The sequence below is a fragment of the Bos indicus genome, chromosome 5, assembly GCF_029378745.1.
Source record: "Bos indicus isolate NIAB-ARS_2022 breed Sahiwal x Tharparkar chromosome 5, NIAB-ARS_B.indTharparkar_mat_pri_1.0, whole genome shotgun sequence".
Classification (NCBI taxonomy): domain Eukaryota; kingdom Metazoa; phylum Chordata; class Mammalia; order Artiodactyla; family Bovidae; genus Bos; species Bos indicus.
The window spans coordinates 85,065,258-85,085,299 of record NC_091764.1 but is presented as its reverse complement, the minus strand read 5'-3'; the positions used below and the strand labels follow the sequence as shown (position 1 = coordinate 85,085,299).

Sequence of the window (20,042 nt, the reverse complement as noted above, 5' to 3'; positions counted from 1 at the left end):
CTCCAGCATTAAGTGTGGAAACCAGAACCCCTACCCAACCCAGTAGTCTGGGGTGTCCTCAGCTTTCCACCACCAACCACTTGCCTTACCCATTTCTCATGCAACCCTTTGATATAGACAGCTCACTCTCCCAAGTGCTTGGTTTCCTCTATAAAGTCCCTTGGATTGATTTAAACAATTGGGAAAGAGAGTCATTTTTCTTGATCATATTGGCCTCTCTCGTTTAGCACATTATCATATCAAATATGTTTGACTAATTCTGTTCTAAACCTGGATTGATCTTCATGGTTTTGGATATCTCAACATAATACACTGCTATAGGAAAAACAAAACTGAAAACAAAAACCTGTACTTACTATAAATCATAAAAGTCCTTTCTGTTGTCATGATTTCAAACCCTTACAGAGTCAACTTGAATAATAATCTGGGCCTAGAATATACTTTTCTGAATCCTCTCTTCAAAATACTTCTAAGACCACCCATAATGGGTGGGACTCACTGTTAATGGCAAAGCCTTTTTTATGTTTTTAAGTTCAACTAGTGCTACTGTAATAATTTGCTAATACTAGTTAAGTTGCTTGAAATCAAAAATAAATGATTATATTGCTAGGTATTAGTTTCCTTTCAGTAACTACTACATCTTCTTGTAAGACATGTAATTTGTTAATGAAGTGAATTGCAACCCTCTAACATTCTGATTTGTGCACGAGGATTGCTCCCATATGCAGCTTTGTAAAATAGCACACTAATAGGTGCCTTCAGAATTTCATCAAGAACTCCAATTTTCCTTCACTGACAAAAATTCCTGCAATTCTGGAAACTAAAAATAACAGCTGTTAACCTGAATGCAAAAAGAAATTACCTAAGAAAACTAAATATAAACAACGAGGTGATACAGTTGAATGAAATTCAAAATTAAGCAAGCAACATGCAGGTGTGTGACTGGTTTGAGTAGATGTGAAGTACAGTTCAAAGAGGAAAAGAGCACTCATGTAAAAGAAACAAATTTTCTGCACAATTTTTATCAGAGTTCTTTAGAAGCCATCTTTTTCCTATAGTTCCTTTCTAAAGATGAATAAAATAACAATATTTGTAACATGTTATTTCCTCCTTCATGATTACTCTGTCTCTTCCTAATGCTCCAAGGTTCTCCAGTGATTTCAAAGTCAGGATGTCTCATAACATACGCTTGTGGAAAAATTTGTAAGGTCACAATGACTGGTCTGTGAAACAACATGAAATATGACAAAAATAGGGCATATTAAAAAACAACCATTTCTTGACACAAAATGTGTGGTTGGGGAACCATTTGCTCTGAGATGGGGAAGCATGCACCAGGCTAGTGCAATTAGGTTAAGAGCCCCTGAGGGCTATTATTAGCTCTGAATTCAAGCAACATCCAATTGCCATCAGTACTTCTGAGTTGGCACTTAAACTTTCAAAGGCTGTCTCTGGATTACAACTGTCAGGACTTCCCAGGCAAGAATACTGGAATGCATTGCCATTTCCTCCTCCAGGGGATCTTCCGGATTCAGGTATCAAACCTGTGTCATTTGCGTCTCCTGCATTGGCAGGCAGATTCTTTACCACTGTGCCACCTGGGAAGCCCTTAGAAATTGCCTAACTTTAAAACAAGCGCATCTGTCTTGCTCTAGTTGGAAAGCCATGGGTGCTACATTTGTTATCATTTAGAGACACTTTTTAAAAATCTAATAAGGAAGTTGTACGGATGAGAGAGTTAGGGCTGTGGAGAGAATTTGGGCTGTGGAAGCAGAGGGAAGGGGAAGAAACAGACAGTTGATCTCCTTGAAACAAAGATAACCCTGGAGTCCACAGAAAGATTCCCTAGGATTTCCCAGTAATAAGGGACCTCATTACCAGACTCTCGGAAAATGGTTTCCTTACTTTAAAATTACTGTATCAACATGTATATGTATGAATGAGTCCTTCTGCAGTCCACCTGAAACTATCACAGCATTGTTAATTGGTTATACTCCAATGTAAAATAAAAAGTTAAAAAAAAAATAAAACAACTGTATCAAAATGGGAGAAGGGATACAATATGAAAACTACCCAAGAGAGATCAAAAGGCAATTTAAAGTTATAAATGAGGTGATCAAGAAGGAAACAGAAAAAGTCCAAAGCCAACATGGTCCTATAATATCCACCATTTTTTTGCCCCACAAATTACCGGTTTCATTTTTCATTTGCCTCATCACATTGCACTGTGAATTCAACCACAATTACCACTGATGTTTTGATATGCAAATACATAAGCACAGAATATCAGTGGGCTTCCCTGATAGCTCAGTTGGTAAAGAATCCGTCTGCAATGCAGGAGACCCTGGTTGGATTCCTGGGTTGGGAAGATCCCCTGGAGAAGAGAAAGGCTTCCCATTCCGGTATTGTGGCCTGGAGAATATCAATACACTCCCCTTAACTAAAATCTAAAGTATAGAAATTTAAATTAACAAAGAGAAGATTATTTACATGATGAATTAACCCTTCACTTTGCAAACAATTCTTCTATGTATAAAAGTATAAAAGCCTTTTGGGAAATTTTTTCATTAATCTATAGCCTGTGAGGAATTTACTATATAAGATGACCCTTAGAGATTATCAAGTAAGAATCCTTTTTATTTCATTCTTTCAAGGATCCATATCTCAACATCTAAGTCCCTAAAATGTATTAGAACTTAGTCTTCATAGACTAGCAGTGTATATCTATCTACTGTTGGGTTAGAGGACACTATCTTTAAAGGATAAGGAATAACACGAACAAATAAATTCACAAACGTTTTAGTAAGGAAATTACTATATCATATTTTGATTTTTTAAAAATCCTGAGAGTAGAGATCTTACATTAAATTTATCTTTGGATTTCTAATGCCAAGCACAATCCCCAGCACATAGTAAGAGCTGGGTATGTGTGAAATTGATGAGCAAGTCTCATCCGTCTCTGAACCCTGCCAGGATGTGAGATCATTAGGACACTCTGTGCTATGGATGACAGTTGACAGTGACTGAAACAGGCAGAAGAGCAGAAGGAGGAAAAAAGAAAAGCCACGGAGGAAAAAATCTCCATGGCCTGGAGGAGTCGGGAATAGGTGGAGATAATGAATTAAGGAGAAAATGATAATAAACCTTACATTTATGTTCTTATGATTTTTAAAATACTTTACAAGATTCTTTCTCTCTTGCTTCTCACTATTCCTCTGTGAAGTACAAGGTTATTTAATATATAAACCCCAGAATTTAGAGAGAAATGAAGGAAATACAACCTTTTTTTTTTTTAACTGTAAAATGTTAGGTGCTGCTTAAAGAGGAAACAAATGAGTTTAGCTTTTTCCACAAACAGGGTGAAGGGTTAAAAGTATTATATAATAAGATAAACCTCAAGGTGAAAGTCACGAACTGGTTATTTTCCAAGAAAACTTTTATAATTCATGAAATAAGCAATTAACTGCCCGGTAATTTTATACGACTGTCCTACACTGCTCCCCATATGACTTTTTCCCCAGAAGAGTGGAATTTAAAATGCATGGCAGGTTATTTCAATTATTGTATAAACCTGTGCGGAGAAAACTGCCCCAAATCTCAACAAGAAATGGCTGTATTCAACTGAACTGCTGTTTCACTTAGCCTCTGGCAAGTAACTTACCTTGAAAGTCTCCACCATCTCTTTGGATCCGCCTTCTCCGGTACCTTCTGCGGAGCATCCATTATTGCAATCCTTAAAGAAGAATTAAATCCATTAATTAAAACTAGGTGTCTCACTGGGGTCTGGGGTAATCAATATCACTCACCATCACACCCTTCGCTGCTCTCGGGTCTGGTCCCCAAGCAAACAGGAAAAGGAGAATCAAACACCCAGGCACCAGCCCCAAAGAAGAGCGTCCTGCGAGAGCTGTCCTTCTCTTTCTGCCCTGTCGGAGGTCGCGGCTGTTTTTGTCCTCCACCGCTGGCTTCGAGCAGACTGATTAAATTCCAGGTTCGCCCTGAAGCGCCAGGGTTCACCAGCAAAGAACAAGAAAGTAATTGTCTCCCTTTTATCCGAGGAAATAGTCTAGATTAGGGCTTAAAGCCATTAACAGAGAAATCTCCTGGGCGCACTCAGCCTCGTGGTCTTGTCGATCACGGGCGCACAATAGCAAGCCTGGAAAAGCGATGGGGACCAGAGTGAACCATTTTCTCCACGGGTAGGGTCCTCCAATGCAGGCTCAAGGACACTCGTTAAGGACAGAACTCATGGAATGAGGGAGTAAAATTTTAAAAACACTTAAGGACGCAATGGAAACAGGTCGAACAGGAAAAGGTACTGACTTTCAAAAAAAAAAAAAAAAACCTAATCTGCTACATCACTAAGGAAGAGAGGAAGAAAAGGATTCAGGGAGGCAAAAGGCTACGGGCAAAATATTTTGGGGTGGCGAAGGCACGCAGGATGTGGCTGTCAGTTCTGGCAGCCCAGAAATTCCTTTCCCTCTGCTCCCCCGCCCCACCCCCGCCGCCCCCACCTTTTCCACCAAAGCGGATTCCATAGCGACCCTCACGTTCCCGGTGGCTGTCCGCGCCTCGCTCCGGAGCAGGTCACCGGCGGGACTTTTAGATCTGGCTGGCGGGGGCCTCTCCGAGGCGTTCGCAGACTGGGACTCTAGATTTGAGGCAGGGATGGGGAAAGAGGAGACTCCCGGATGGAGAAAGAATGGTGGTGCAAGGCGAGGCAGGATGGTGCGGGAAACAGCAGCTGCGCGCCCGGCCAGGCCCGTGGACTTCCGAGAGCCTGGGGTCCGATCTGCCCCACCCCTATTCCTACTCCCACCCCCGCGAAAGCCTGTGGTCTGGGTACCTGAGGGACGAGGGCCGCGGCGGCGGGGGGCGGGCTGGCCATGGGGAGCCTTCCGGGGCGCGCGGCAGCGGAGAGCGGCGGCGACACGCTGCGCCCGGCTCCACGAGAAAGCGGGCGGAGCGGCCAAGCCCCAGCGCACGCACCGCGCGGAACCGGCCGCCACCGCCCGGGTGCCCCGGCCACCAGGCGCAGGGAACAGCGTAGCCCCTCCATCATCCCTGAGGGAGAAACTGATCCTCCAGACGGGAAACTCCAAGCCTTAGTCCCAGCCCCCAGGGCACGAGAGTGCAGGAGCGCCTTTCCGCGAGCAGGCACTGAGCAAGCATCCTTATTTACCAAACAACGCCACGGTGGGCCCTCTGCCCGGGGGAAGCCACCTGTGGTAAATTAATTTTCTTTAGGACAGATTTTCCTTTGACAAACCCACAAAAGGCAGTTTCTGCTTCCCTCCGCCTCTCCTGCCCAGAGAGCTTACAACTGGGATTGACAGTTGTGCCTGGACGGTTATCTGCCACTGACCCCCAAAACTGAAGGAGAACGTGAATCCAGGCTTTGGATTTCACCACCAACCAAGTCGGATTTGCAAACTTGAGGTGTTAAACTTTTTTCTGCTCAAAGACCTCAAGGCCACTTAGACCCACTTACGACCCCTCCACCCCCATCCGTCCGTTTCAGGCAAAGTAGACCACGAGCTCCTAACCAAGCGGCTTTGACAGTTTTTTGTTGTAGGCGTGTGATAAAAACATTTAGAAACTGAGCTGGGAAAGTGACATCGGAAAAGGAAAAGGAAGAATGTAATGGCTATTGTCTGCTGTGTGCTCCTGGAGCAATGTCAGATTAAATTATGAGCCTTTCTGGGCTTTTAAAGGAATAGGAAGTGGTGACTTGTGCTGATTTGATCTTAGAAAGTGGGAGGGTGGTTAAGGAAATGGCAACCCACTCCAGTGTTCTTGCCTGGAGAATCCCAGGGCCCGGGGAGCCTCGTGGGCTGCTGTCTATGGGGTCGCAGAGAGTCAGACATGACTGAAGCGACTTAAGAGCAGCAGCAGCAAAGTCAATATAGCTGTAATCTTATCGCCCAGAAATTGCATATACTTCTCCCTTCCTCTCTCCCCTCCGTACTAGACATAGAAAAGCCTCTTAGGCTGGGGTGGAGCCCTAACAGGTCACATGTCACTGGCAACCAGAGTCTCTTGTTAAACAGATGTAAAATTGAACAATTGAAAGAAAATACAGATTAAGTATACTCAAGTATACTTTTGAACAATTAAGAGAAAATATAGATTAAGTATATGCAAGAATATTTGTGAACTATTGAAAGAAAATACAAATTAAGTGTACTCCTACCCCAAGCATAAAAATAAGAAACGCTTAGTTGAAGAGTTTCAAACAACTTATTTGCATTCAAAAGTCTGGTTTAAATGTGTATGGGGATTCCCAGGTGGCTGAGCAGTAAAGAACCTGCCTGCCAATGCAGGAACCACAGGAGACTGGGAGTCTATTTCTGGGTCCAGAGATGGGGAAGATTCCCTGGAGAAGGAAATGGCAACCCACTCCAGTATCCTTGCCTGGAGAATCCCATGGACAGAGAAGCCTGGTAGGCTACAGCCCATAGGGTCACAAAGAGTTGGACATCACTGAGCAACTGAGCACAAATGTCTATACCTTACTATTCATTCAATTATTTTATAGGTTATTATTTTATAGGTAGATACTAAACAGCTCTGATTTCCTTGCCATTTTAAGGAATGACCTGTAAGTGACCATCAAGGACCTGTAAACCCTCCCTATTCAGCCAAGAAAGCCTGTATCATACATGAATGATGTTATTAAAAAATTACTACAGGGCCCCCCTGACTTTTCCTCTTTCCTCCCCTTCAGAGCCAGACTCTGGTGGGAAAGCACCATCTTTATTAACTGCTGCTACTTCCTTCCCTTTCAAGTGACTATAATTTGACTTCTGTTCAATTATTCCCCCTAAGCAAGGTTCCTAATAGCCTTCATTTTGCTCAACCCAATGGTTTTGCTTCATGAGCATTTTTATGGCTCCACCTATATGCTGATGACTCCTAAATACTATTTTTTTTCAGTCCGCCTCTCTTGTGAGCAGTAATGTGCTTACAGTCAAAAGTCTAAAATATTCATTAAGTGTGTAACATTTGTGCCTGCACTGGGCTAAGTGCTGGATATGCAGGGTGAGCACACCTCCATCCTGTTATATACCATTGTCTCCAGTCAAATAGAAAAATGTTACTTGTGTTTAAAAGTGTTAACTAATCCCTGCAAATGTGAAAATGCATATGTGGCTAGTGCTACCTGTGCTTAAGAGCCTCTAATGATGAAATGTAACTGACCTAGAAAAGTCCGGCAAGGAATCCTTGAGGAAAGATTTGGATAAAAAAATTCACTACAGGAAGAAAGGATGAAGAGCGTCAGGGATGAAAGTGAGTTCCAGCCAGAAAGGACATCTCTAAAAAGGAAAGGAATGTGGAGCTTACAAAAGAGGGTGGGCTTCCCTGGTGGCTCAGTGGGAAAGAATTCTCCTGCCAATGCAGGAGATAGATACTGACTCAGTCCCTGATCTGAGAAGATCCCACATAACTAAGAGGAACTAAGCCTGCATGCCACAATTATTGAGCCTGTGCTCTAGAGCCCTCAAGCTGCCACTACTGAAGCCCACACGCCTTAAAGCCCATGTTCCACAAGAAGAGAAGCCACCGCAGTGAGAAACTCAAGCACGGCAACTAAAGAGTAGCCTCTGCAGCTAGAGAAAAGCCCTTGCAGCAATGAAGATCCAGCACAGCTCAAAAAAAAAAAAAGATGAGAGCTGGAGGAGACATCCGAGGAGGTGATCCAGCTAAGGTGAGACTGGGAGGGCAGGCAAAAAGCCAACCAGGTAGTGGCCTTTGGTAGTGCCTTAGAGAGTTTGTTGTTCAGTTGCCTAGTCATGTCTGACTCTTTGTGACCCCAAGGACTGTAGCATACCAGGCCTCTCTGTCTCTTACCACCTCTCGAAATTTGCCCAAGTTCGTGTCCATAGCATGGGTGATGCGATCCAGCCATCTCATCCTCTGATGCCCACTTTTCCTTCTACCCTCAATCTTTCCCAACATCAGGGACTTTTCCAATGAGTCAGCTGCTCGTTATCAGATGACCAAAATACTGGAGTTTCAGCTCCAACATCAGTCCTTCCAATGAGTATTCAGGGTTGATTTCCCTAAGATTGACTGGCTTGATTCCCTAAATGTCCAAGGGGCTCTCAGTTCAGTTCAGTGCAGTAGGTCAGTCATGTCCGACTCTTTGCGACCCCATGGACTGCAGCACGCCAGGTTTCCCTGTCCATCACCAGCTCCGGGAGTTTATTCAAACTCCTGTCCATTGAGTCGGTGATGCCATCCAACCATCTCATCCTCTGTCGTCCCCTTCTTCTCCTGCCCTCAATCTTTCCCAGCATCAGGGTCTTTTCAAATGAGTCGGTTCTTCATATCAGGTGGCCAAAGTATTGGAGTTTCAGCTTCAACATCAGTCCTTCCAATGAATATTCAGGACTGATTTCCTTTAGGACTGATGGGTTGGATCTCCTTGCAGTCCAAGGGACTCTCAAGAGTCTTCTCCAACATCACAGTTCAGAAGTATCAATTATTTGGCGCTCAGCTTTCTTTATACTCCAACGCTCACATCCATACATGACTACTGGAAAAATCATAGCTTTGACTAGACAGACATCTGTTGGCAAAATAATGTCTCTGCTTTTTAATATGCTGTCTGCAGCTGCTGCTAAGTCGCCTCAGTTGTGTCCAACTCTGTGGGACCCCATAGATGGCAGCCCACCATGCTTTCCCGTCCTTGGGATTCTCTAGGCAAGAACACTGGAGTGGGTTGCCATTTCCTTCTCCAATGCATGAAAGTGAAAAGTGAAAGTGAAGTCGCTCAGTCATGTCCAACTCTCAGCGACCCCATGGACTTGCAGCCTACCAGGCTCCTCTGTCCATGGGTTTTCCGGGCAAGAGTACTGGAGTGGGTTGCCATTGCCTTCTCTGAATATGCTGTCTAGGTTGGTCATAACTTTTCTTTCAAGGAGCAAGCATCTTTTAATTACATGGCTGCAGTCACAATCTGCAGTGATTTTGGAGCCCCCCCAAATAAAGTCTCTCACTGTTTCCATTGTTTCCGCATCTATTTGCCATGAAGTGATGGGACCAGATGCCATTATGTTGAGTTTTAAGCCAACTTTTTCACTCTCCTTTTTCACTTTCATCAAGAGGCTCTTTAGTTCTTCTTCATTTTCTGCCATAACTGGTGTCATCTGCATATCTGAGGTTATTGAAATTTCTCCTGGCAATCTTGATTCTAGCTTGTGCTTCATCCAGCCCTGCATTTCTCATGATGTACTCTGCATATAAGTTAAATAAGCAGGGTGACAATATACAGCCTTGATGTACTATTTGGAAACAGTCTGTTCCATGTCCAGTTCTAACTGTTGCTTCTTGACCTGCATACAGATTTCTCAGGAGGCAAGTAAGGTAGTCTGGTATTCCCATCTCTTTAAGAATTTTCCATAGTTTGTTGAGATCCACACAGTCAAAGACTTTGGCATACTCAATAAAGCAGAAGTAGATGTTTTTTTTTGGAACTCTTTTGCTTTTTCAATGATCTAACGGATGATGGGCTTCCCTCATAGCTCAGTTGGTAAGAATCTGCCTGCAGTGCAGGAGATGCAGGTTCGATTCCTGGGTCAGGAAGATCCCCTGGAGAAGGAAATGGCAACCCACTCCAGTATTCTTGCCTGGAGAATCCCATGGACAGAGGAGCCTGGCAGGCTACAGTCCATGGGGTCACAAGAGTCAGGCATGACTTAGCAACTAAACCACCACCACCAGCAGATGTTGGCAATTTGATTTCTAGTTCCTCTAGCTTTTCTAAATCCAGCTTAAACATCTGGAAGTTCACAGTTCACGTACCATTGAAGCCTGGCTTGGAGAATTTTGAGCATTACTTTGCTAGCATGTGAGATGAGTGCCATTGTGCAGTAGTTTGAACATTCTTTGGCATTGCCCTTCTTTGGGATTAGAATGAAAACTGATCTTTTCCAGTCCTGTGGCCACTGCTGAGTTTTCCAAATTTGCTGGCATACTGAGTGCAGCACTTTCACAGCATCATCTTTTAGGATTTGAAATAACTCAACTAGAATTCCATCACCTCCACTAGCTTTATTCGTAGTGATGCTTCCTAAGGCCCACTTGACTTCTCATTCCAGGATGTCTGGCTCGAGGTGAGTGATCACACCATCATCTTATCTGGGTCATTGTAACACATCAGTATGCTAAATGACACACCCGCAGGTGCCATGACCGTAAGCATCAAAAGTGGATGGTGGTCCCATTCCTGAAAATCCTCACCCCTTCCCCAAAAAAGCTGGAATTACTCCTCCCACTCATTAGCCTATGAAATTTTTATTGTTGTTCAGTTGCTAAGTCGTGTCCAACTCTTTGTGACCCCACGGACTGCAACACACCAGGAGTCCCTGTCCTTCACTATCTCCTGGACTTTGGTCAAAAATGTAATCCAACCATCTCATCTTCTGTGTTCCGCTTCTCCTCCTGCCCTCAATCTTTCCCAGCACTAGGGTCCTTTTCCAATGAGTTGGCTCTTCACATCAGGTGACCAAAGCATTGGAGCTTCAGCATCAGTCCTTCCAGTGAATATTCAGGACTGATTGCCTCTAGGATTGACTGGTTTGAGTCCCTTGGAAGAGTCTTCTTCAACACCACAGTTCAAAAGCATCAGTTCTTCGGTGCTCAGACTTCTTTATGGTCCAACTCTCACATCTGTACATGACTACTGGAAAAACCATGGCTTTGACTATACAGACCTTTGTCAGCAAAGTGATGTCTCTGCTTTTTAATATGCTGTCTAGTTTTGCCATAGTTTACCTTCCAAGGAGCAAGTGTCTTTTTAATTTCAAGGCTGCAGTCGCTGTGCACACTGATTTTGGAGCCCCAGAAAATGAAAGTACCCACCCCTATAAAACCTGATAACCCCATACCCTGGCACCTCTCTAGCCTTCTGAGATGGCCCACACTCTGTCTACAGAGTGTGTTTCTTCCTTGTATAAACCTTCTTTCACTTTACTATGGCTCACTCTTGAGTTCTTTCTCATGTGAAGCCAAGAACTCAGACTTGGCAGCCGTCTGAGGCACTCAGATGTGACCCGCGAAGTGACCATCCTCTCACACCCCACTCTCTTCCCTGAAACAGTTCCTTTCTCAGATTACTTAATAGCACTTCCTTGGGGAAAGATCCTTGAGCCCTGTCTAGGCTACATGGACCCTCTGCTATTTATTTCTACAGAATTCTTTCCATTACAAAATAACTGTCATGCTTTATTTTAATTATTTGATTAAAGTTACTCTACTTTTAAGGATGGGAAAGTGTGTCTATTTTGTTTGCTTAGCAATCTCCCCTCAACCAATGCCAGGCACACAAATGAGACTTAACTATCTGTTGAATTGCAGCTCTCAAATTTTTTAAAAGTATGTCTTTAATATATTTTGAAATTTTAGCTACTAAAGTTTACAAATGTAACAGGGCTCTAGATCTAGGCTTCTTTCTCCATAAAATTGTTTAAAATCTTTCTCCCTCCTTTTCCTCTCTTCTCTTCCACTATTTCATCTCTTCTCTTAACCAGCCATCCTATAGGCTTTCAACGTATTATGACTTTTAAGGGATTGGATCGCCTTCCAATCTGATGATGGAAACGTTCTGTCTCTGTGCCAAGTCATGTGTGGATATTGAATAGTTGAAATGTGGTCAGTGTGCCTAAGGAATTGAAGTTTTAATTTTGCTTAATTTTCATTCATTTGCATTTCATTTAAATAGCCATGTGTGGCTCTGGTCTTAGTGCAGTTTGGGAGCATTGTAACACGTTTGATCACAGCTGAGGGTTGGTATCCTGGCTTTATCATTTATCAGTTCTATGATCTTGAACAGATGACTAACCTCTTTTGAGTTTGAAAAAAGCTATTTTTTAAAAAGCTATCCTTTTTCATTTTAAATTTATTTTTAGGAACACTGGGTTTTCATTGCTGTGCATGCACTGTTCTCCATTTTCAGCAAGCAGAGGCTGCTCTTCATTGGGTTGCATATCATTCTTCTCCCCCAGCTTCTCTCCATCACTGCCCCTCTCTTCTGGCCACAGTCTCACAAGAGATACCCCCACCCGCTCCTTTTTTGACCTCCCATCTCCTCCCTGCTTTCCTACATCCACCATGCTGTCATCAAAGTGCTTGCTCTGAAAAGCTTTTTCTAAACCAGTCACTCCCCAGTTCAAAACCATAATGATATCTGCTACAAGTTGAGCCAGTTACAATGTTCTGGGTACTTTGTAACCCAGTGAAGACCTGCTGGGGCCTTCTAGAGAGAGACCCCTCCCCCATATTCTCTGCTTTAGCTCCTCTCTGAAGTACCTAGATAATCGTATCTAATGCATATGTCAAGTTGTTTTACAGAGGCTAAAACCACCACCAAATGGGAGAAGTTAATAATTGACAATCATAAGCATGTAGTCCCCAGACCTATCAGTTCCTAAAGACTGATGCTGTGAACCCCTATTACTATTACTTCACTATCAATCCATCATTACTATGCACCAGCTGATCACATAGACTTGAACATCCCTCCCTCACCTGGACTTTAAAAATGTTTTGCTGAAACCCACCAGGGAACTTGGGTGCTTTGAGCACTAGCTGTCCTGGACTCCTTGCCTAGCTGGTGCCCTGCAATAAACATTGAACTTTCCTTCACCACAAGCTGGTGTCAGTAGACTGACTTTATAAAGTGGTTCTGGAACACTTTGGGTACACATTTTCTCAGCTAGTATTCCAAACAGCCCCCTTCACCCCTCTCCCCTACACACCGCCACAGGTTCTACTTTCTGATTTTCAGTGATTCAGAGACATTACTTAAATTTCCCAGGATGAAACAGCTGTTAGTTAAGTCAATTTGTCCTCAAGGTTGTGATCTCACCTACAAGTCTGTCTTGTTCCAGTGGCTCCAGGTTTTATGACCGTAAACCCATCAGTAAAAATTGCAGCATGTGTGGTAGGCTGTGTTTTCCAAATATTAGCCACTACATTTTCTCCCATGCATATGCTCTTCTGCTCAACCCCATCAAGCAGTGGAGTTTCCCCCTACCCTTCTGAATTTGTGACTGTTTTTAACCAATAGAGTAGGACAGAAATAGAAATGATGCTGCTCCTGTTTTAGGCATGTACTGTAACTGGCCTGGAATCTTCTGCATCTTCCTCTTGGAAGGTGCTTGGGACTCCCGCACCTGGTACCCCGCCACCATGCTGTAAGAAGCCCAAATTAGGGAGAAGCCGCATATAGGCTCACTAATCAACAGTCCCAAATGAGCTCCCAGCCAGCATCCAGCATCAGCTGTCAGCTGTAGGAGTTGTCATCTTGAGCATCCAGCCTCGTTGAGCATTCAGATGACCGAAACCACATGAGAAACCTCAGGTTAAAACTACTCTGCTCTTCTTGAAGCAACTACAGAAGATGGACCATCATCCTTCAGGTTCCCGTAAGAATATGGGAGTAAAATCTCTGAGGGAGGGATGAAACAGGAGGGAAGAGGGCAGGGTCCAACTTTTGAAAGAATGACATAGCTCAAGGACACAACAAAAATGTTTAGAATCAAATGGATCCAAGATGGCAGACAAGTCAACTTGACTTGATCCTCAACCAGCAAGCTAAATGACACACCCAGAGGTGACATGACAGTTTCAAGGCATGTCCAAAGACCAGAAAGTGGGTGGTGGCCCAATTCCTGGAAATCTCCATCCCTTCCCCAAAATCATTGGAATAATCCTCCCACTTATTAGCCTATGAAATTACCCAACCCGTAAAAGCTAACCACACTATATTTTGAGGCTGCTGCACTCGCCCTTTGCAAACTACTCTGCTGTTATAGACTTAGAGAACAAACTTATGCTTACTAGGGGGGAAGGGTAGAGGAGAAGCATAGTTAGTTTGAGACTGACAGGTACACACTGCTATATTTAAAATGGATAACCAACAAGGATGGATTGTATAGCACAGGGAACTCTACTCAATATTATGTAACAACCTAAATGGGAAAAGAATTTGAGGAAGAATAGATATATGTATATGTATAAGTGAATCACTTTGTTGTACATCTGAAATGAATATATTGTTAATCAATTATACTCCAATATAAAATAAAAAGTTTAAAAAAAAAAAAATCCTTACTCTGAGCCCAGATAATCTACTGCTGCTGCTAAGTTGCTTCAGTCGTGTCCGACTCTGTGCGACCCCATAGACGGTAGCCCACCAGGCTCCCCCGTCCCTGGGATTCTCCAGGCAAGAACACTGGAGTGGGTTGTCATTTCCTTCTCCAATGCGTGAAAGTGAAGTCGCTCAGTCGTGTCCAACTCTTAGCGACCCCATGGACTGCAGCCTACCAGGCTCCTCTGCCCATGGGATTTTCCAGGCAAGAGTACTGGAGTGGGTTGCCATTACCTTCTCCAAGATAATCTACAGACTGTGGTAAAACATTTTAAGCCACAGAGTTGTGGGGTAATTGGTTATACAGCAGTGTTAACCAAAACAGCATGCAAGCCTAACATATATTTATATAGTTATTTATGAAAATAACTTAATACATAATGTCATACACAAAAATAGGGATAAAAAGATGAGATAAACATGAAATAATTAGCATTTTAAAATATTTTCTGAATTATGGTTGTTTTCTTATACTATCCTTGGTTAAAGACCAAATATACAGAAGGGCTAAGTAATCAATAATGACAGTTGATAGAATTCCCTTTCAAATAGTCTTCTTGATGATACCACAATTTTGTGCTCCACTGTTTGTTAATTCTGATTAAATCGTCAAAATTTCTGTCTTGGAATATGGATAATGGAAAAGTTGTAATAAGAATTGGAAAAATCATGCTATTTTGATTTTGCTATTTCCTTATTTTTCTATCACTAATACTTTATTATTTTTTTTAAATTTAACTATGGTAGTTAGTGTTAGTCACCCAGTCATGTCTGACTCTTTGTGACCCCACAGACTGTGGCCCTCCAGGCTCCTCTGTCCACAGAACTCTCCAGACAAGCATACTGAAGTGGGTTGCCATTTCCTACTCCAGGGCATTTTCCTGACCCAGGGATCGAAACTGAGTCTCCCTCATTGCAGGTAGATTTTTTACCATCTGAGTTGATTTATTAAAATATTGTGTTAGCTTCAGATATACAGTCTCAGATTCTTTTCCATTATAAATTATTTCAAGATATTGAATATAGTTTCTATGTTGTATAGTAAACCTTTGTTGTTTATTTTATATATGGTAGGGTGTATCTGTTAATCCTGGAATCCTAATTTATCCCTCCCCCTTCCTTTCCCCTGTGGTAGCCATAAGTTTGATTTCTATGTCTGTGAGTCAGTTTCTGTTTTGTAAATAGGTTGATTTGTATTATTTTTTAGATTCCATATATAAGTGATATTATATAATCTTTGTCTTTCTCTGTCTGACTTACTTCATTTAGTAAGAAAATCTCTAGATTCATCCATGTTGCTGCACATGACAAGCTTTTGTTCTTTCTATGACTGAGTAATATTCCATTATATATATATATATATATATATAATATTCCATTATATATATCTCCACAACTTTTTAAATCAATTGTCTGTTGATGGGCACTTGAGTTGTTTCCATGTCTTAGCTATTGTAAATAGTGCTGTTATAAACACTGGGGAGCATATATCTTTTCAAATTATTATTTTTTTTTAATCTCTTTTGGATATATGCAGGAATGAGGTTGCTGGATCAAATGTAAATCTATTTTCAGTATCTTATGGAAGCTCCATACATTCCCTTCAACAGTATGGGAGGGTTCCCTTCTCTCCACATCCTCTCCAGAATTTATTATTTGTAGACTCTTTGATGACATATGCATTGAATTTTGTTTGTGTTTGTTTTCTTCTGTTTGCAGAAATCTTTTCAAGCTAGTTGTCCCTTTCTCAAGGATCATCAGTGAACACTGGCTGACATAATCTGTCTGCAAAGCCCTTTCAGTTCAGGTCAGTTCAGTCACTCAGTTGTGTCCAACTCTTTGCAACCCCGTGGACTGAAGCACGCCAGGCCTCCCTGTCCATCACCAACTCCTGGAGCTTGCCCAAACTCATGTCCATCTAGTCGATGATGCCATCCAACCATCTTATTCTCTGTCATCCCCTTTTCCTCCTGCTTTCAATCCTTCCCAGCATCAGGGTCTTTTCCAATGAGTCAGTTCTTCACATCAGGTGGCCAAAGTATTGGAGCTTCAGCTTCAGCATCAGTCCTTCCAATGAATGTTCAGGACTGATTTCCTTTAGGATTGATGGGTTGGATCTCCTTGCAGTCCAAGGGACTCTCAAGAGTCTTCTCCAACACCACAGTTAAAAAGCATCAATTCTTTGGTGCTCAGCTTTCTTTATGGTCCAACTCTTACATCCATACATGACTACTGGAAAAACCAAAGATTTGACTAGATGGACCTTTGTTGGCAAAGTAATGTCTCTGCTTTTGAATATGCTATCTAGGTTGGTCATAGTTTTTCTTCCAAGGAGCAAGCATCTTTTAATTTCATGTCTGCAGTCACCTTCTGCAGTGTTTCGGAGCCCAAGAAAATAAAGTCAGCCACCGTTTCTACTGTTTCCCCATTTATTTGCCATGGAGTGACGGGACCAGATGCCATGGTCTTTGTTTTTTGAATGTTGAGTTTTAAGCCACCTTTTTCACTCTCCTCTTTCACCTTCATCAAGAGGCTCTTCAGTTCCTCATCACTTTCTGCCATTAGGGTAGTGTCATCTGCATATCTGAGGTTATTGATATTTCTTCTGGCAATCTTGATTCCAGTTTGTGCCTCATCCCGCCCAGCATTTCGCATGATGTACTCTGCATATAAGTTAAATAAGCAGAGTGACAACAAAATAGCCTTGATGTTCTCCTTTCCCAATTTGGAATCAATCCTTTGTTCCATGTCCACTTGTAACTGTTGCTTCTTGACCTGCATACAGATTTCTCAGGAGGCAAGTAGGGTGGTCTGGCATTCCCATTTCTTTAAGAATTTTCCACAGTTTGTTATGATCCACACAACAAAGCCCCTTAACCTAGCTCATATAAATTGCCAGTCACAACCCACTCTGCTGAAAGAGGGTGAATCCTTGAGGCTACACAGGAGACTCTCCCCCTTCCCTCAGGACACTCACTGCTCAGATGGTGACAGTATGACCATCTGATGGACTATAGAGGGTGCCCATGTCAATCCATGTGAATTAAATATTAGTACAATTTTACTTTTTCCTAGATGTTAGAGAAAACATAATCAATGCTTCTGACACCCCAGTAGTCTCCGTTCACATTCTGGGTGTGCACACCCACTTTAACATCACTGGGCTTGCAGACAGAGTGCAGACCCCTCAGTGGATTCTGCATGTCCTGAAGTTCTTGCTTTCTCGCCCTTCCTGCCCTTCCCCTCACTCTCACTGGCTCTTCTCACTTTCCTTGATACACAGAAGAAACCCCTAGCATGGCAAGTCTCTACACTAGGGTCACCTCGACATACTCTAAGGAGTGACAGGTGGACAGAGAAACAGACACCTAAAGACTCCAGGCAGAAAGATTAGAAATTTCATTTCATGTTTGGAAACAATTACGCTTATAATTTTGCATTTTACAGAAATAGAACCACATATCAACTTCTGAGAGGGATAAATTAATCCTAAATAAATGAGGTTTGCTTTTTAAAATCCAAGGTATTATATCCTGGATTGTTTTAGAGAACATTTTGTTTTCCACCAAAAGCAGCTGCTCCCTTTTTTAAGAGCACAAGTTAATCTACTTTGAGGAAATTAACAGCAGAAAGAAAAGGCCTTGCTTGGACCATGACCAAGGTAGATGTATTAAGTTTTAGTCATGATTGTTAAGTAGTAATTACAGTAGAATCCACAACATACTCCCATTAAGATAAACTACTTTTAATAAATACATAGGTAAATAGGAAAAAATGAGAAGTGGTTGATGATCGACCTAAGCAAAAGATACACAGCAAAGGAAAATTAGGTATTTTGGAGTACAGTGAATGCTTGGAAAAAGTTAATGAAAGTGCTTTTCCTGTGAGTGTAACATATGTTCAAGAAAATACAAAATACTAGCTTCTTTCAGATAAGTCTCTTACTCTAAGAAGTGCCTTTCCCTATCAGAACTGTGAACAGGGAACTTATCACCGCCTACTCTTTGAGATCATTCAGAGTATGAAAGAGAAATGCAAGCAAGTGGAATGTGAGGCTGTCAAGCTTTCTCAAGGTGAAAAGGCCAAGGGCATGCCTTGGATATCTGTCATTTACAGCAGGCTTTTTATAAACCTCAAATCCTCTAATTTTAATGTGGAGAGATTAAAAGACAGACGTGTGTGTCTGTCGCCTGGAAAAACAATGGCCTGCTTTCTTCAGTGTTCCTCGCCAGCCCAGATGATTCATTAAACAGAGTCAGGGAATGGAAGAGATAAGGCCCTTCAACAAAAGTTGTCATTGCTTCTGCTGCCTCGATCTTAAACATGGTCCAAATTCAGACTTTCACTACACACACCAAAACTTCCTGCTCCCTTTTTTTGTTTCCGACATGCAACAGGAACCTAGTTCCCCAACCAGGAATCGAACCCACGTCCCTTGCATTGAACGTGCAAAGTCTTAACCACTGAACTGCCAGGTAAGTTCCAAAACTTCTTGCTTCTAATGCCATTCTCCACTCAGAGTGAAAAACAGCAATAAGACAAAGAAGTGAAGCCCTGCAGTGGGTTTATGGTGACTTAAGGCTAAATGGCTTTATTGACACAATCACTTGAACTGTCCATTGCTTCGTGCTCTTGTGGTTTGCTGGGTGATTTGGAGTGAATGAAAGAAAAGCTTTTCTTTTGCAGCATGGGAGAAGGGCTGTTGTGAGAAGGGAGGTGGGAAAAAGAACTAACAAGCTGCTTGCTTCTCAGATGTTTTCCTGCAGGCAGAACTTGGGAAAGACTTAAATAAATAAAGGCTGAGGATCTGAAAGTCAATCATCTTTGGTGGTGCTTTGGAAAGTCTTCCTGGACCCCCAGTTAGGAGATGCTCGTTTAACCTACATTTATTAGAGCTCTTATGACACTTCACCACAGTCTTCTCTCATCTGGGCAGTGACTTCGCTCTCTTTTGGATTTCCAGTGATTAGTGCACCACCAGGCAACTATGTGAACCTCAAAAAATATTTTCTGAATAAACTGATTGAATGTATAAATCCACCAGGTTTTTGTTTCAATTTAAAAAATGATATAATGGATGTTAACGAAACTTACTGTGACAATCAAAAAAAAAAAAATGGACAAATAAGCTGATCTGTTTTACACAAAGATGCATATAAGGAGAGAAGGAGAAAAAGAAGAAAACAGATAGCTAAGTAAACTCAATTGTGTTAGCCATTAAAGAATCAAAGATTTTAAAGAGGCTGTTTGTTAAAGCTCCCTGTCATAGATATATTGAACCTTGTAAACCTTTATCTGTTTACAAGATATTTGGCCTATGTCTCCTAACTTCCACACATTTTTGAATAGAAATGTCCCTTGGAACTTTTTCTGAATCTCAATAAATCAAAAGTTCCAAGTTCATTATAGGATTTTGTTTCAACCTCTAGTTCCCTTATCTAGGAGATCTGTAACCTTGGGCAAATCACCTAATATCTCTAAACCTCACATTAATTTCTTTTTTTTTTTATTTATTTTTAACTGGAGGAAAATTGCCTTACAATATTGTGTTGGTTTCTGCTGTTCAACCACACAAATCAGTCATAATTATAGGTAGATCCCCTCCCTCTTCTTCCTCCCCCCCTTTCCCCCAACCCACCCCTCTACTGCTACTGCTAAGTCACTTCAGTCATATCTGACTCTGTGCGACCCCATAGACGGCAGCCCACCAGGCTCTCCCGTCCCTGGGATTCTCCAGGCAAGAACATCCCTCTAGATCATCACAGAGCGCCAGGCTGGGCTCCCTGTAATACACAGCAACTTCTTACCAGCTATCTATTTTACACACGACAGTAAAACACACACTTCGATGCTACTTTCTCCATATGTCTCACTCTCTCCATCCCTC

At 42.2% G+C, this 20,042-nt stretch overlaps 1 protein-coding gene across 4 annotated transcripts in view; it reads right to left on the bottom strand.

The window, feature by feature from the left end:
• BCAT1 (branched chain amino acid transaminase 1) overlaps positions 1-20,042 on the bottom strand; it is a 124,743-nt gene that overhangs the window by 78,206 nt on the left and 26,495 nt on the right. The window contains exons 1-2 of one of the 4 annotated variants that reach the window (XM_019961445.2): positions 4,847-5,222; positions 3,662-3,733 (exon numbers count right to left, since the gene is read on the bottom strand). In XM_019961445.2, the coding sequence (XP_019817004.2) occupies positions 3,662-3,733; positions 4,847-5,062 (288 nt within the window). In that variant the 5' untranslated portion in view covers positions 5,063-5,222. Of the gene's footprint in view, positions 1-3,661; positions 3,734-3,806; positions 4,444-4,514; positions 4,802-4,846; positions 5,223-20,042 lie in introns of those variants that run through there. The other 3 variants (XM_019961446.2, XM_019961448.2, XM_019961447.2) reach the window with 3 other exon arrangements.